The sequence below is a fragment of the Mustelus asterias genome, unplaced genomic scaffold, assembly GCF_964213995.1.
Source record: "Mustelus asterias unplaced genomic scaffold, sMusAst1.hap1.1 HAP1_SCAFFOLD_85, whole genome shotgun sequence".
NCBI lineage: Eukaryota > Metazoa > Chordata > Chondrichthyes > Carcharhiniformes > Triakidae > Mustelus > Mustelus asterias.
The window spans coordinates 1,399,404-1,416,776 of NW_027590139.1; the positions used below are offsets into that span (position 1 = coordinate 1,399,404).

At 46.3% G+C, this 17,373-nt stretch overlaps 1 protein-coding gene across 1 annotated transcript in view; it reads left to right on the forward strand.

Annotated features, from left to right (window-relative positions):
- Positions 1-11,185, forward strand: part of LOC144483996 (uncharacterized) — a 53,459-nt gene extending 42,274 nt beyond the window's left edge. The window contains exon 3 of the mRNA XM_078202571.1: positions 11,039-11,185. Coding sequence (XP_078058697.1) covers positions 11,039-11,185 — 147 coding nt within the window. The remainder of the gene's footprint in view (positions 1-11,038) is intronic.
- Positions 11,186-17,373: the final 6,188 nt, after the last annotated feature.

Genomic DNA, 17,373 nt, shown 5'->3' on the forward strand with positions numbered 1-17,373 from the left:
TGGGCAGCTGGAAGGGTGAACCGGAGAGGTGATATATCATTGTCATTGTTTTGCTGTCAAGTCAGAACAAGGTAGATGGATATTGGACAGTTGACCTAGCCAATGCAAGGGTCCAATTAATGTAGTTTATATGGATTTTAGCAAAGCCTTTGACAAGGACCCACATGGGGGAAATGATTGACAAGTTTAAAGGACATGGAATTCAGGGAAACTTTGCAATGCAGATCCAAAACTGGCTTCGTAATCGTAGTAAGAAGTTTAACAACACCAGCTTAAAGTCCAACAGGTTTATTTGGTAGCAAAAGCCACACAAGCTTTCGGAGCTCTAATCGTAAATCGTAAACAAAGTATCATCAAAGAAGGCTGCTTGAGTGGCTGGAAGCTGGTGTCCAGTGGCGTGCCACAAAGATCAGTGCAGGGACACATATTGTTTGTTATCGACACAAATGATAAGATGATAATGTAGAGGAATGATAAGCAAGGTTGGTGGGGTGGTTAAGAGTAAAGAAAAAGGCTGTAGTTGTCAGGAAGATATAGATGGGTTGGTCAGATGGCAGAGCAGTGGCAGATGGTATTTAATCCTGATAAGTGCGAGCTGATGCACTTTGGGAGAAGTAACAAGACAAGGGAGTATTTAATGAATGGCAGGACATGAGGAGGCTCAGAGGAATAGAGGGTTCTTGGGGTAATTATTCATAGATCCGTCAAGGCCGCAGAGCAGTTGAATATGATATTTAGGAACACATACAGACACTTGCTTTTAACAGTTTTGGCAGAGAGTAGAGGAGCAAGGATAATGTTGGAGCTGTACAGAACACTGGTTAGGCCACGGCAGGGATATTGCGTACAGTTCTGGTCATCTCACAATAGGAAGGATGTGATTCCACTGGTACAGAGGATATCCACCACACTTTTGCATAGAATGGAGCATTTGAGCAATAAAGGGAGACTGGATAGGCTTGGATTGTTATTTTGTTCTAGAACAGAGGTGGCCGAGGAGACATGATTGAGGTAAATAAGATTATGAGAGGTATGGACATGCTGAATGGGAAGCAGCTATTCCCCTTGGTTGTGGATCAATCACAAGGGGCGTAGTTTTTGGGCAAGGAGCAGGGGATTCAGAGGGGATTTGAAAAAAAAATACTCAGTGGATGAATCTGGAATGCACTGCCTGTGAAGGTAATGGAGGCAGGAAATCTTACAACCATTAAAAAGTATTTGGATGAGAACATGAAACATCATAACAGTCAAGGATATGGGACAAGTGCAAGAGCATGTAAGTGATGCGACTTGAGTGGTAGTTATTGTGGGTGCAGACTTGATGGACCGATTCTGCACTGTACAACTGTATGAATCTATGGAGATCCTGTCCTGTCTGTACCCTCCCCTTTCAGGAAATGTAAATGAAAATGGAAAAAAAAATCTGGAAACTCTCAGTGGTTTAGTTCTTCCCTTAATGACATTGAGTAAAGGGATATTTCATCACATTCCACAACTGCTCCCTGAACTTAGTCTGGGTGACCGCATAAATAAAGGTATTTGTGCAGCAACTCAGGAGCTGCAGCATGAAGCCCAAGTCCCCAACAAAAATCGCACTGTATGGAGATGGATACCCCAACCAGCCCATCTGGAAAGATAAAGTATCAATCATTAACGTTGACCATAACAGGATGAAATTGGCTGAAATAACAAACAGTAAAATGATGGACTTCCTTCGACTTTCCATTTCTGGGTCTCTGAGACTCTCCCCATTGCAGTGAGCCCGGAGTCTTGTGCGGGCTCTGCTCGTCACTAAAATGTGTCTGACGGTGAGAACATTGAGCAGCAGAATCAGAACAAATGGGATACATGGGGTTAGAATGTAATGGAGGAACACAATTGCTCCCCAAACTGGAGAAAACAGGACATCAAATGAGTAATTACAAAACCAAGGGTCGTTCATTAATACATACTGACGTGTTACCATAAAATACCAGAAAATATTCTTTAAGCAGCTCAGCGCAGTCACTGTTCCCAAGACTACAGATGCCGTTTTCTCACTGCAATATTTATTTTTCAGCTTCTGGCAACAAATGGCCACAAATCGATCAAACGTGAAAGTGACGGTGAACCAGACAGAACAGTCAGTGGCTGCATAAAGCAGGACGGCGTGGATATTACACACGGGGATGAATTTCAGGAAATGAAACTGTTCATCAAAAACAATCGGAATGTGTCTCAATATCAGGTCGAGGATAGTAAACAGTAGATCCGCCAATGACATGGCCACCAGATAACGAGTGACACATCTGGAGAGACCACAGTTTTTGCGAATGAGGATCACAATGGTGACTAAGTTCACTGTAAGGAAGGGAAATAAACAATGAGATCATACATCATGCTGCTGCAAAATTACCAGTTTGATTGAGGGGTTATTGAGATGTGCTTCTGCATGCTGTAATGTATTAATGTAATCAGACCTGATAGAACAAATGGGCACGTCTGTGACACAATGGAAGGAATCTTAGATGAAATATAATCAGGGTGCGTGGAAAAAGGTGAGTCAGGAATGACACAGGGAGCCAGAGGTGATGGAGAGAGTCTCGAGTGATAAGGGATCCTGGGGTGCGTGGTGGGATGCAGGATGGTGCAGAACCCAGGAGTGATGGGTGTTGGGGTGATTGGGAGGAGCCACGGGTGATGGGCCTGTTAGGGACAGAGGAGTGATGTTGACAATTTATGTGTTTTCCAAATGATTTGAAACGATTTTTAAATGATTTTGATTTGGACGTGAAAGAGACTCCAGCATGGTATCTTGTCTCCCTGGTGCCAGGGTCCAGGATGTCTCTGAACGGGCAGAAAGTATTCTGAAGGGAGAGTGTGAACAGCCTGTGGTTGTGGTACACATTCGTACTGACGATATAGGTAGGAAGAGTGATGAGGTCCTGCAGCAGCAGTGTAGGGAGTTTAGTCGAAAGTTAAAAAGCAGTACCTCTCGGGTTGTAATCTCAGGATGACTCCTATGCCACCTGCCAGTGAGGCTAGAAATAGGAAGATAGTACAGCTCAACACGTGGCTGAACAGCTGGTGTAGGAGGTAGGGTTTCAGATATCTGGACCATTGGGATCGCTTCTGGGGCAGGTGGGACCTCTACAAGAAGGATGGGGTGCATCGAAACTGGAAGGGCATAAATATTATGGCCGAGAGGTTTGCTCATGTCACACGGGAGGATTTATCTAATTTGGCAGGGGAGTGGGAACCAAAGCAAAGGTGAATTAACTGAAGGGGAACCAGAGAGTAGGGCCAGTAAGACTCAGAGAAAGGGCTGTCAGGGTGTGGTTGCTCATGAAAGAGGTGACTGAAATGCATTTGTTTCAATGCAAGAAGTGTAACAGTTAAAGCAGATGAACGTAGGGTTTGGATTAGTACTTGGAACTATGATGTTGTTGCTGTTACAGAGACTTGGTTAAGGGAAGGACAGGATTGGCAGCTTAACGTTGAGCATATCAGGCTGGTTCGAGGGAGACGTCAAAGGGGTGGAACAGTTAAGGATTAAGGAGAAACTCACAGCTGTATGGTGGGAGGACAGCTCGGAGGCCCATACAGCGAGGCAATATGGGTAGAGCTCAGGAATAGGAAGGGTGTAGTCACAATGTTCGTGTTTACTATAGGGCGCCCAACAGCCAGCGGGAGATAGAAGAACAAATATGTAGCCAGAATTTGGCAAGGTGTCAAAGTAACATGGTTTTGTGGTGGGAGATTTTAACACACCCTATATTGACTGGGACTCACTTAGTGCTAAGGGCGTGGATGGCGCAAGGTTTGTAAGCAGCATCCAGGAGGGCTTCTTGAAACAGTATGTAAAGAGTCCAACTAGCAAGTACTTGACCTTGTATTGGGGAATGAGCCCGGCCAGCTAGTCGACGTTTCAGTGGGGGAGCAGTTCTGGAACAGTGACCACAATTCAGTAAGATTTAAGGTACTGATGGAACAAGAGAAGTGTGGTCCTCAAGTTAGGGTGCTAAATTGGGGGAAGGCTAATTACAACAATATTAGGCAGGAACTGAAGAATGTAGATTGGGGCAGATATTTGAGGGCAAATCAACTCTTGGCATGTGGGAGGCTTTCAAATGTAAGTTGATAGGGATTCAGGACTGGCACATTGCTGTAAGGATGAACGATAAGAATGGAAAGTTTTGGCAAATTTGGACTACGAGAGATATTGTGAGCCTAGCCAACGAGAACAAGCAAGCATTTGTCGGGGCTAGGAGGCTGGCAAGGCACGAAGCAAGTGTGGAACACAAGGAAAGTGGAAAGAAACGTAAGCAAGGAGTAAGGAGGGTTAAAAGGAAAAATCATTGGCCAGCAGGATTAAGGAAAATCCCAAGGCTTTCTATACATATATAAAGAGCAAGAGGGTAGCAATGGAAAGGGTTGGCCCACTCAAGGACAGGGGAGGGAATCTGTGCGTGGAGCCGGAGGAAATGGGCGAGGTATTAAATGAGTACTTTGCATCAGCATTCACCAAAGAGAAGGACTTGGTGGATAATGAGTCTGGGAAAGGGTGTGCAGATAGTTTGAATAATTTTGAGATTAAAAAGGAGAAAGTATTGGGGTTCTTGGGAAATATTTAGGTAGGCAAGACCCCAGGGCCTAATGAGATTTACCCCTGAATCTTGAGAAAGTCAAAGGAGAAAATTGCTGGGGCCTTGAGAGAAATCTTTGTATCCTCACTGGCTCCCGAAGAGATCCCAGACGATTGGAGAATAGCCCATGTTGTTCCTTTGTTTGAGAAGGATATCAAGAGTATTCCAGGTAATTACAGGCCTGTGAGCCTTACGTCAGTGGTCGGGAAATGATTGGAGAGGATTCTTCGAGACAGGATTTACTCCCACATGGAAATAAGTGGACGTATTAGCGAGAGACAACATAGTTCTGTGGTGGGGCGGTCGTGTCTCATTAACTTGATTGAGTTTTTCGAGGAAGTGACGAAGATGATTGATGAGGGTAGGGCAGTGGATGTTGTGTACATGGACTTCAGTAAGGCCGTTGACAAGTCCCTCATGGCAGACTTGTGCAGAAGGTGACGTCGCATGGGATCAGAGGTGACCTGGCAAGGTAGATGCAGAACTGGTTCGGTCATAGAATACAGTAAGAAGTCTCACAACACCAGGTTAAAGACCAACAGGTTTATTTGGTGGCAAAAGCCACTAGCTTTCGGAGCGCTCGCTGCTCCTTCGTCAGGTGAGTGGGAGATGTGTTCACAAACAGGGCATATAAAGATACAAACTCAATTTACAAAATAATGGTTGGAATGCGAGTCTTTACATGTAGTCAAGTCTCAAAGGTGCTGACAATGTGGGTGGAGAGAGCGTTAAGCACAGGTTAAAGAGATGTGTATTGTCTTCAGACAGGACAGTTAGTGAGATTTTGCAAACCCAGGCAAGTCGTGGGGGTTACAGATGGTGTGACATGAACCCAAGATCCCGATTGAGGCCGTCCTCATGCGTGTGGAATTTGACTATCAGTCTCTGCTCAGCGACTCCGCGTTGTCATGTGTCGTTAAGGCCGCCCTGGAGAACGCTTACCCAAAGATCAGAGGCCGAATGCCCGTGACCGCTGAAGTGTTGCCCAACAGGAAGAGAACACTCTTGCCCCTGGTGATTGTCGAGCGGTGTTCATTCATCCATTGTCGTAGCGCCTGCATGGTCTCCCCAATGTACCATGCCTCAGGACATCCTTTCCTGCAGCGTATCACGTGGACAACGTTGGCCGAGTTGCAAGGGTATGTACCGTGTACCTGGTGGATGGTGTTCTCACGTGAGCTGATGGCATCCGTGTCGATGTTCTGGCACGTCTTGCAGAGGTTGCTGTGATGGGGTTCTGTGCTGTCGTGGTCACTGTTCTCCTGAAGGCTGGGTAGTTGGCTGCAGACAATGGTCTGTTTGAGGTTGTGTGGCTGTTTGAAGGCAAGAAGTGGGGGTGTGGGGATGGCCTTGGCGAGATGTTCGTCTTCATCAATGATGTGTTGAAGGCTCTGCAGAAGATGTCGTAGCTTCTCCGCTCTGGGGAAGTACTGGACGATGGAGGGTACTCTGTCCACCGTGTCCCGTGTTTGTCTTCTGAGGAGGTCGGTGCGGTTTTTCACTGTGGCGCTTCGGATCTGTCGATCGATGAGGCGAGCGCCATATCATTTTCTTAAGACGGCATCTTTCAGCGTCTGGAGGTGTCTGTTGCGATCCTCCTCATCTGAGCAGATCCTGTGTATACGGAGGGCTTGTCCGTCGGGGATGGCTTCTTTAACGTGTTTAGGATGGAAGCTGGAGAAGTGGAGCATCGTGAGGTTATCCGTGGTCTTGCGGTGTCAGCATATAGTTGTTTCAATGATTGTTCACCATGAGTCCAAAGGAAGAAAATGTCATCGATGTATCGAGTGTATAGCGTTGGTTGCCCCCACGATGATGGCATCACTGATACGCTGCAGGAAAGGATGTTCCAAGGCATGGTACATTGGGGAGACCATACAGGCGCTCCGACAATGGATGAATGAACACCGCTCGACAATCACCAGGCAAGAGTGTTCTGTTCCTGTTGGGGAACACTTCAGCGGTCACGGGCACTCGGCCTCTGATCTTCGGGTAAGCGTTCTCCAAGGCGGCCTTCACGACACACGACAACGCAGAGTCGCTGAGCAGAAACTGATAGCCAAGTTCCGCACACATGAGGATGGCCTCAACCGGGATCGTGGGTTTATGTCACACTATCTGTAACCTGCAAGACTTGCCTGGGCTTGCGAAATCTAACTACCTGTCCTGTCTGGACACAATGCACAAATCTTTAACGTGTGCTTAACGCTCTCTCCACTCACGTTGTCTGAACCTTTGAGACTTGATTAGCTGTAAAGACTCGCATTCCAACCATTATTTTGTAAATTGAGTTGGTGTCTTTATATGCCCCGTTTGTGAACAGAACTCCCACTCACCTGATGAAGGAGCAGCGAGCGCTCCGAAAGCTCGTGGCTTTTGCAACCAAATAAACCTGTTGGACTTTAACCTGGTGTTGTGAGACTTCTTAATGTGTTTACCCCAGTCCAACGCCGGCATCTCCACATCATGTCGGTCATAGAAGACAGAAGTGGAAGTGTGTATTTCTGAATAGGGGGCTGTGACAGGTGGCGTTCCTCAGGGATCAGTGCGAGACCTTTGCTGTTCGTAATATATATAAATGATTTGGAGGAAAATGTAACTGGTTTGATTAGTAAGTTTGCAGACGACACAAACGTTAGTGGATATGCGAATAGTGATGAGGACCATCAGATGACAGAGTGGGATATACATCGGTTGGTGACTTGGGCAGAGAGATGGCAGATGAAGTTTAACCTGGACAAATGTGAGGCAATGCATTTTGGCAGGTCCAATTCAGATAGGAAATATGCAATAAATGGCAGAACCCTTTAGAGAATTGATAGGCAGAGGGATCTGGGTGTACAGGTACACAGGTCACTGAAAGTGGCAACGCAGGCGGAGAAAGTAGTCAAGAAGGCATACGGCATGCTTGCCTTCATCGGCTGGGGCATTGAGTTTAAAGATTGGCAAGTCGTGTTGCAGCTTTATAGAACCTTAGTTAGGCTGCACTTGGACTAGAGTGTTCAAATCTTGTCACCACCCTACCAGAAGGATGTGGAGGCTTTTGAGAGGGTACAGAAAAGATTCATCAGCATGTTGCCTGGTATGGAGGGAGTCAGCTATGAGGAGAGGTAGGAGAAACTTGGTTTGCATTGGAACGATGGAGGTTGAGGGATGACCTGATAAAGGATTATGAGGGGCATGGACAGAGTGGATAGTCAGAGGGTTTTTTCCCAGCGTGGAAGAGTCAATTACTTGGGGGCACAGGTTTAAGGTGCGAAGGGCAAGGATTAAAGGAGATGTATGAAGCACGTTCTTTACACAGAGGGTGGTGGGTGCCTGGAACTCGCTGCCGGGGGAGGTAGTGGAAGCAGATACGATAGTAGCTTTTAAGGGGCGCCTGGACAAATACATGAATAGGATAGGAATAGAGGGATATGGTACCTGGAAGGGTAGGGGGCTTTCGTTCACTCGGGCAGCATGGCCGGTGCAGGCTTGGGGGGCCAAAGAGCCTGTTCCTGTGTTGTAATTTCCTTTGTTCTTTTTTCTTTGACTTATTCACTGCAACGAGATGCAATTGTGAGAAGAAGTATTTAAACCCATGAGGGGAGTGATTTTTGAGAACTGTCAAAAAACAGGCTTTCATCGGATAAACATTTATTGATTGCAAAACGTTGGAAATGGAACAATCACTTACTCCTGAAACCCACAGACACGCCAATAAGAAAAGCTGATTTCCATAAAATTAACATGCACTTAAATTATTAGAAATGCAGAACAGAAAAGATCACGGGAGTTATTGTTCAAAAACATTCTAAGCGTCAAATTCACTGCAGAACTGGAGCAAATCCTCCTGGTGGGAGTTTCAAAACGAATCGCCAACACTCTGTGCACTCCAGGGAGCCCAAATGTGCTTCACGCTGAAATACATATTCCCGCCGGAGAGGCCGCCAGCATGACACTGAGTAGCACTGCACATGCATCGATCTGTCAGTGCTGATATCGGCCCATGTGAAGCGGCCTGCACTGCCAGCCTCCCGATCGCTGGCCAGCTCGATACTAAAAAATAGCAGTGCGGATGCTGAAAATTTAGAATGAAAACAAAAAATGCAGGAAAAGCACAGGAGCTCTTGCAGCATCTGTGCAGAGTGAAACTGAGTTAACGTTTCAAATCAGTTTGACATCCTTCTGGATGGAAGTGGTCGTGGGTTTGGAAGGTGCTGTGAAAGGATCTTTGTTGAATTGCTGCAATGCATCTTGTGGATGGTACACACGGCGGCTGCTGAGTTTATCCTCTTTTACCCATGCTGTTACTTGTCTGCTCTTTTTTTTTGTATATGTGGAGGCGCTGCGCACACGGAACATACTGAATGAACTGTATTGTCCTCCTCCTGTCCGTTTCCATGTTTATATATGGGGAAATCATCAAGCTGTGCTGGACCAGGTTTGAGGGTGTTGTATTATTCGTAAAAATGCCAAAACTTCAATGAAAATATATTTTAAAAATAACATTCGAGGGAGGTTCCTCGTGTTGCTGAACACATGCCCTGCTGAAAGTGACTGAAAGTTGAACCAGGAGCGCTCCTCGTCACAATGGATGTCTCGGCACTCTACACCAGCATCCCCCATGACGATGGCATTGCTGCAACGGCCTCAGTGCTCGGCGCCAACAACTGCCAGTTTCCAGATGCAATTTTACATCCCATCCGCTTCATCCTGGACCACAATATCTTCACCTTCAACAACCAGTTCTTCATCCAGACACATGGAACAGCCATGGGGACCAAATTCGCACCTCAATATGCCGACATCTTCATGCACAGGTTCGAACAAGACTTCTTCACCGCACGGGACCTTCAACCGATGCTATACACTAGACACATCGATGACATTTTCTTCCTTTGGACTCATGGTGAACAATCACTGAAACAACTCTATGATGACATCAACAAGTTCCATCCCACCATCAGACTCACCATAGACTACTCTCCGGAATCAGTTGCATTCTTGGACACATGCATCTCCATTAAGGACGGTCACCTCAGCACCTCACTGTACCGCAAGCCCACGGATAACCTCACGATGCTCCACTACTCCAGCTTCCACCCTAAACACGTTAAAGAAGCCATCCCCTACGGACAAGCCCTCCGTATACACAGGATCTGCTCGGATGAGGAGGATCGCAACAAACACCTCCAGTCGCTGAAAGATGCCCTCATAAGAACAGGATATGGCGCTCGACTCATTGATCAACAGTTCCAACGCGCCACAGCGAGAAACAGCACCGACCTCCTCAGAAGACAAACACGGGACACTGGACAGAGAACCCTTCGTTGTCCAGTACTTCCCCGGAGCGGAGAAGCTACGGCATCTCCTCCGGAGCCTTCAACATGTCATTGATGAAGACGAACATCTCGCCAAGGCCATCCCTACACCCCCACTTCTTGCCTTCAAACAACCGCACAACCTCAAACAGACCATTGTCCGCAGCAAACTACCCAGCCTTCAGGAGAACAGTGACCATGACACCACACAACCCTGCCACAGCAACCTCTGCAAGATGTGCCAGATCATCGACACAGATGCCATCATCTCACGTGAGAACACCATCCACCAGGTACACGGTACATACTCTTGCAACTCGGCCAACGTTGTCTACCTGATACGCTGCAAGAAAGGATGTCCCGAGGCATGGTACATTGGGGAAAGTATGCGACAACGGATGAATGAACATCGCTCGACAATCATCAGGCAAGACTGTTCTCTTCCTGTTGGGGAGCACTTCAGCGGTCACGGGCATTCGGCCTCTGATATTCGGGTAAGTGTTCTCCAAGGCGGCCTTCGCGACACACAACGGCGCAGAGTCGCTGAGCAGAAACTGATAGCCAAGTTCCGCACACACAAGGACGGCCTCAACCGGGATATTGGGTTCATGTCACACTATTTGTAACTCCCACAGAGTTTCACTGGCTGTCTTGTCTGGAGACAATACACATCTTTTTAGCCTGTCTTGATGCTCTCTCCACTCACATTGTTTTGTTTCTTAAAGACTTGATTAGTTGTAAGTATTCGCATTCCAACCATTATTCATGTAAATTGAGTTTGTGTCTTTATATGCTCTGTTTGTGAACAGAATTCCCACTCACCTGAAGAAGGGGCTTGCAGCTCCGAAAGCTTGTGTGGCTTTTGCTACCAAATAAACCTGTTGGACTTTAACCTGGTGTTGTTAAACTTCTTACTGTGTTTCCCCCAGTCCAACGCCGGCATCTCCACATCACGAAAGTGACTAACACAGGCATTCAGTGGACAGGTACAGACGAAGTTACAAAGAAATGTGTCAGAGCTGTTACAACATCCCCTCCAACATGGATACCACACCGGAGACAGCGGGAAGTAAATGTAAGAGCTTCCCACATCATTCTTTTGCTTCTGAGCTTCTTTATGCTGGCAACTTTGACCACGTGGATGTAAATATCACAGACACGTGGGAGAACGAAATTCATTTCAAACAGGGAATTGGACAAATCCTGAAGGGGAAGGATTTGCAGGAATCCGGGGAATGGACAGAGGAACGGGATTAGTTGCAGCAGTAAAACCAAGAATGAGAATATTAGCACGGAGATGAAGGCTTATTCAACGGATGGGCTGGGCTGAGGCAGAAGTGGGGATGTCTGATATTATTGAGGTGGCCGAGGACAGGATTTGGGATGGAGAGAATATGGGGTTGGAAATCCAGTCAGGGTCAAAGGGACATTTAGCTTGTGAGCAGCCTCTGATAGCAACCAAAGCGATGCGTAGAGCCACGGGATATGGAATGTAATGAGTGACTGGAGCTGAAGAGAATGAATTCATTCTTTCCAAAATGTAAATAACCAGAAAAATAATGCAGTCTGACACAGTTAGAATAAATAACTGGATAGAGAAACTTACCAGGGACACCAACAATAGCCAGGACGGGATAATATCCCTCTTGAATACGTGTCAGTATATCGTTGATCTGGTAATCCCATGGTCTCTGAACGTCAATGGACTCGACAATGTTCAAGAGGAAATCTCCATCGAATGTTGGAAGATTCCAATCTATTGTTCTCAGATTCTGACCCATTGTTGTAACGTTCCAATCTATTCTCAGATTCTGATCTCTCCTCCCCCTATCACTCGAGCTGTGAGTACCACAGTTTATGCTCCCATTGAAAAGAATCCCTTATTAATAGAAGATGGAAATCCTCCAGTGACACAGTTGGGATCCATAGAGGCTGCCATTTATTACACTCACTAAACAAACAAGTGCAGTTAACTCCTTCCAATCCAAAACATTTTGTATCACAATCAAGTCAAACATTTACTCGGTATGGGTTGGATGTATAAGGTTGACTGATGACTGAATGGTGGAAATATCAGATATACTGACCATAATATTTCAATCCTCCTTGGATATGGGAGTGGTCCCAGAGCACGGGAGAGCTGTAAATGTTCCATGTTTAGAAAAGGAGAAAGAGATAAACCATTGAACCAACAGAGCAGTCAAGGTGAAATGAGCGGGGGGAAAATGGGGGTTTCCAGTGTAAAGTGTTGTCCCTGACCGAATGTTGCAGACTGACACATTCCAGAGTCCAGGACTCCGTGCTGAGGGATGCACTAAAGCTCGGGGCATCCATCCCAGATGTGCAAAGGGGTAAGGTTGCTGTGTAAGTCCTTTCAGTCATTGTTATTTGAGGGTGGGGAAACGTAAAGAACATCTCGGGCCTTATGAGTCACATGGAATGTACACGGTTCATGTTACATGTATCACAATTAACTGAAGCAATCAGAATGCAACTTGATTTTTGCAGACCACTCGAATATTCGTGCACTTTGTGTGATGGCCATTTTGTTCAGAATGTTCTTTCATACATTTTACAAAAAAAAAGAATCTTTGCAAGAAAAACCATCGAGCAGAGTGAGTGAATCGAAGACACAGGAGCCAGCAACTAGGAGAATGGGTGAAAAGAGGACCTGGATGCCGTCACCACCATTTAGAACAGAGTGTACTGAACTGGAATGCCTTTGTACCATTCGTAATGACCATTTTCTAATGTCTGCAATGTTTCTTTGAATGTATTGAAGCGCCTCAGATTGCAACATGATATATGCAGAGAAACTGTATATTACTGTACTTTGTGTGATGTCCACTTTGAAATGTTTGTAATGTTCTTCCAGATATTTAAAGTATATTTTTGCAAAAACAAAAAATAGGATTTTGATCTGGAAGGTCAGGGTCCTCATTGACAATCCCAACAGGGACAGATCAGAATGGTGTACTGCTGTCATTGCCTGGGAGCTCAGGCGTTTCGACATTGACATTACGACTCTAAGTGAATCCCGGTGGGCTGGGCAAGGCCAGCTTGAGGAACAAGGAGGTAGTTAAACTTTCTCCTCGAAAGGTAAATCAGAAGAATATCGCTGGCTCTATGGGGTTGGCTTTGACACCAAAAATAAACGAGCCTGCCATCTCTGAGACTCGCTTGGCGGGATAAGTGAATTCCTCATGAACCTTCGGGTCAACGTAACCCAGAACCAGTGTACTGGTTCCAATGTGAAAGCATCGTTTCTTGTGCTGTAGAGTCAAACATACCGTTCATAGTGTAAAGAGGGAAAAATGAAAAGGAGAGAGTGCAGAATACACAGTTACAGTCCTAGCTCGGGTGAAGAGAAAGGTCAGCTTAATAAAAGATAGGACAATTCAAAAGTCTGATGGCAGCAGGGAAGAACCTGTTTCTGAGTTGGTTGGTACGTATTTTCAGACTCTTTCACCTTTTTTCCCGATGGAAGAGAGTATATCCGTGGTACATGGGGAGCTTGATTATGCTGGCTGCTTTTCTGATGCAGCGGGAAGTGTGGACGGAAACAATCATGGGAGGCTAGTTTGTGTAATGGAGTTGGCTACGTTCGCAACCTCTTGCAGCCTTGGTCAGGGCAGGAACCATACCAAACTGCGATAAATTCAGAAAGGTTGCTTTCTATGGTGCATCTGTAAACAATGGTGAGTGTCGCAGTGGACAACCTGAATGTTCTCAGCTCCCTGAGAAAGTGGAGGCCTAACTACACGGTCAGCATGGAGTGACCAGGACAGTTTGTTGGTGATTCTAACATTTGGAAAATTGATGTTCTCGACCATCTCCACTTCATCACCTTGATGAAGACAGGGACATGTTCTGCACGAGGTTTCCTGACGTTGACGACTAGCTCCTTCGATTTACTGACATTGAGGGAGAAATTATTGTCCTCGCCCCATTTCCCAAGGAAATTAAACAGCAACTCTATCCTGTTCCTGACAAAACCCCTAGAACACGGCCTTGTCACAGCCAACACCTTGTTCCATCAGAGATACATGGCGACACACTCGTTCGAACTGAAACCTGCCCAACTATGTCACTGTCTGAGCGAGCGAGCGGAAGGACGTGCGTTATCATCCCTGCCATGGCAGGTGCCAAAGACTGCCAGACAAACCGCTGTCCAATCCGCTCTGTGATCAGCATCAATGTCACCCCAAAGCAGCAACGGAAACAGAACCAATGCCGCAGAAAACACAAAGCTCAGGTGAGGCACAGTGGCACAATAGTTAGCGCTACTGCCTCACATCGCCGTGGCCCCAGGTTCAATTCCCGGCTTGGGTCATTGTCTGTGCGGAGTCTGCACATTCTTCCCATGTCTGCGTTATTTTCCTCTGGGTGCTCCGGTTTTCGCCCACAGTCCGAAAGATGTGCTGGTTAGGTGCATTGGCGATGTTAAATTCTCCCTCAGTGTACCCGAATTAGAGTCGAAGTGTGGCGACTGGGGAACTTTTACCGTAACTTCATTGCAGTGTTAATGTAAGTGTACTTGTGACATTAATAATTAAACATTTTAAAAATTAGAAACATTGCTGAGATAGCCCTATTCAGCGAACACCCCAGTGACAACCCGATTAATCCTGGTGACCCAGAGATGCAGAGTATCCACAGCGCCTGGTCCGTGCTCAAGACCTCCAAAGAGACGCTTGTTCACTTGGCCAGGAAACACCAAGACTGGCTGAATGAACGATCGGGAGATCCAGGAGCTGGTAAGGGCGCAGGGTGACACAAGGATCCAGGTTCGAGTCCGGCCTTAGGTGACTGTCTGTGTGGAGTTTGCACAGTCTCGCCATGTCTGTGTGGGTTCCCTCCGGGTGCTGTGGTTTCCTTCCAAAATACAACGATGTGCAGGTTAAGTGGATTGGCCATGCTGAATTGCCATCCGTGTCCCAAGCTCTCTAGGTTAGGTCGAGTGGCCATGGAAAGTGAGTCGGGTTCCTGAGAACGGCGGGTTAGACGTGGGCCTATTTAAGATGCTGAGTCGGTACTGAATCGTTAGGCTGAATGGCCTCCTTCTGCACTCGAGGGATTCTATGGTTCTCAGCATTAAGTTCAAGGTGTTTTGGAACCTGCAAGAGCAGCACAACTCGGGGACAAAAAGTAGCTCTACAGCCTAACGTCCAGCAAAAACAAAATGACCTGAAGAACAGATGATGCGTAGAGAAAGAGCAAGAGATCCAGCAGTTAACTGGCAACTGTGATAGCCAGGGTTTCTTTACTGCAGTTGAGATCACCTGCAGCCCAAGAACCCAGGTTCCACTCAATTGCTGGCCAAGAAGGGGGAGATGTTCATCAGGAAAATAGAAGCAGTCAGCACCCGTTGGAAAGGCCTCTTTAACACAGATTCTATGTACGACGTGCGTGTCCTTGACTCCAACCCACAGCATGCTACCCATGACCATCTCAGCACAATCATAACCGGAACAAGGTAGAAAAGGGCATCGAACAGCTAAAGAACAACAAGCCATCTTGAGCAGATGAAATCCCTACTAAAGAATTAGAACATGGCGGAGAAGCACTCTTGGTCTAAATACACAACCTGACTTCCATTCCCCGTGTTGTACCTGTTAATTCTCAGATACTTTCAACCAGTTTACTTACTCCAAGGTTTTACCCCGGTGCCCTTATTTGCAAGGTGGACAAAGGACAAACACAAGTAAAGGTTCAACAAGTCTATTAATAATAACACTATTAACCCTTTAATTACCAACATAAAACAAGAGGTTACCCCAGATTCAAGTATACTACCCGTAAAGATGGCTTGGTTAAACTGCAGGCCCGATTCTCTGAGTCCCTTTGGTCTGTCGTCACGAAGGTGAGTCTCGATGGCCGCTTCTTCCTTCCTTCCTTCTCTGGTCAGTCTTCCGAATGGTCACGGCCGCCTCCCCTGTCGAGTCTTCGCTGCTGTGTGCCTCTGAGTGTGTCCCTTTATCCCCTGCCTGCTTGCCTTTCCAGAAACTTCTCTGGCTTCTGGCCAATGAGGTCCCAGGAGGGGGTTCCAATACCCAGTGGGTTTCTTGATGTCTGCCTGACAGGACACCAGGGTCCACCCCCCAGGTTTCTTGATGTCTGCCTCACAGGACACAGGGTCCGCCCCCCAGGTGTCCATCTCCATGTTGTTAAACTTGTTATCAGGTAAGGTCTCTACAGGATCTCTTGGTGACAGAAAGTCTGGCCCGATCTGGGCTTCTAACAAAAGACCGATGCATTTCAATGAGGTGCCATGATCTCCTGCTAAGTCTCAAGTAGAGTGTAACGACCTTTGATGGGTGGTTGATGGGTCAGGCCCAGACACATTTGTGTATTGTACAATTGGCCTGCCTGAGGTTTGACTGTGTTTGATTTCAATGTGCCCAATTGTTTAATTTAGGATATCCAATTTTATCAGCCTTAAAACTAGGCCCTGTTTATATCACCACACCCGGAAAGAAGAAAACATGCCAAGAGATCTCAAGTACACCACAACCATGACCATCTTCAAGGAACGTGACAAGTCCGACTTCTGTAACAGCAGAGGAATTTCCCTGCTATTGGCCACAGGGAAGATCATCATAAGAATCCTCCATAATCGCCTTCTCCCTGTGGCTGCAGCACTCCTCCCAGAGACCTGACGTGGATTCCGTCCACTCAGGTGTACAACGGATATGATCTTCACTGTGTGGCATCTGCAGATGACAGCATCAACCTTTGTATGTGGCTTTCTGTAACTCCACAAAGCCCTTTGAGACTTTTAATCGCCAGGGATTATGGAAAATTCTCCTCCATTTTGACTCCTTCAAAAGTTTTTCCCCAACATCCATCTGCTCCATGATGACATGGAAGCTGTGATCCTGATCAACGGACCCACCAAAGACCCAATTCATGTTCAGACTGGGTTCAAAAAAGGCTGTTTCATCACACTAACGCTCTTCTTATTCTTGCTGCAATGCTCCATCTGACTCTCAGCCAGCTCCCTGCTGGAATTGAGTTGAACAACAGAACAACTGTGTCTGCTGTTCGTTTTTCCAGTTTACTACTGTCAGGAAAACAGCGGTAATGATCAATATTTGCATTGTTAAATAGTAGAAGTAAGGAATAGTTTTAAGTGGGTTTAATTTCGTGTTTCTGTGGAAGAGGAAAAAAACTCTAACTGGATTCATGATGGACAAGGGTGTTTGTATATGTGGGATTTTTGGTCAGTTCAAACTGTGTTTCGACTGTGCTTCGAGAGGGTAAAACGTAAAAAGTAAACAAGCTGGGAGAAGTAAAAGTCGTTGCTGACAAACCAGGTGCACCTTTAGCGTGTCATTTTTAGACAATTTAACAACACTTGCTTTTAGAAAGCTGGAGAGGGAAAAGCTCTCTCAGTTTTGCTGGATGAAAAGCCATACAATGGAGTAATTGTTAATGAATGATGG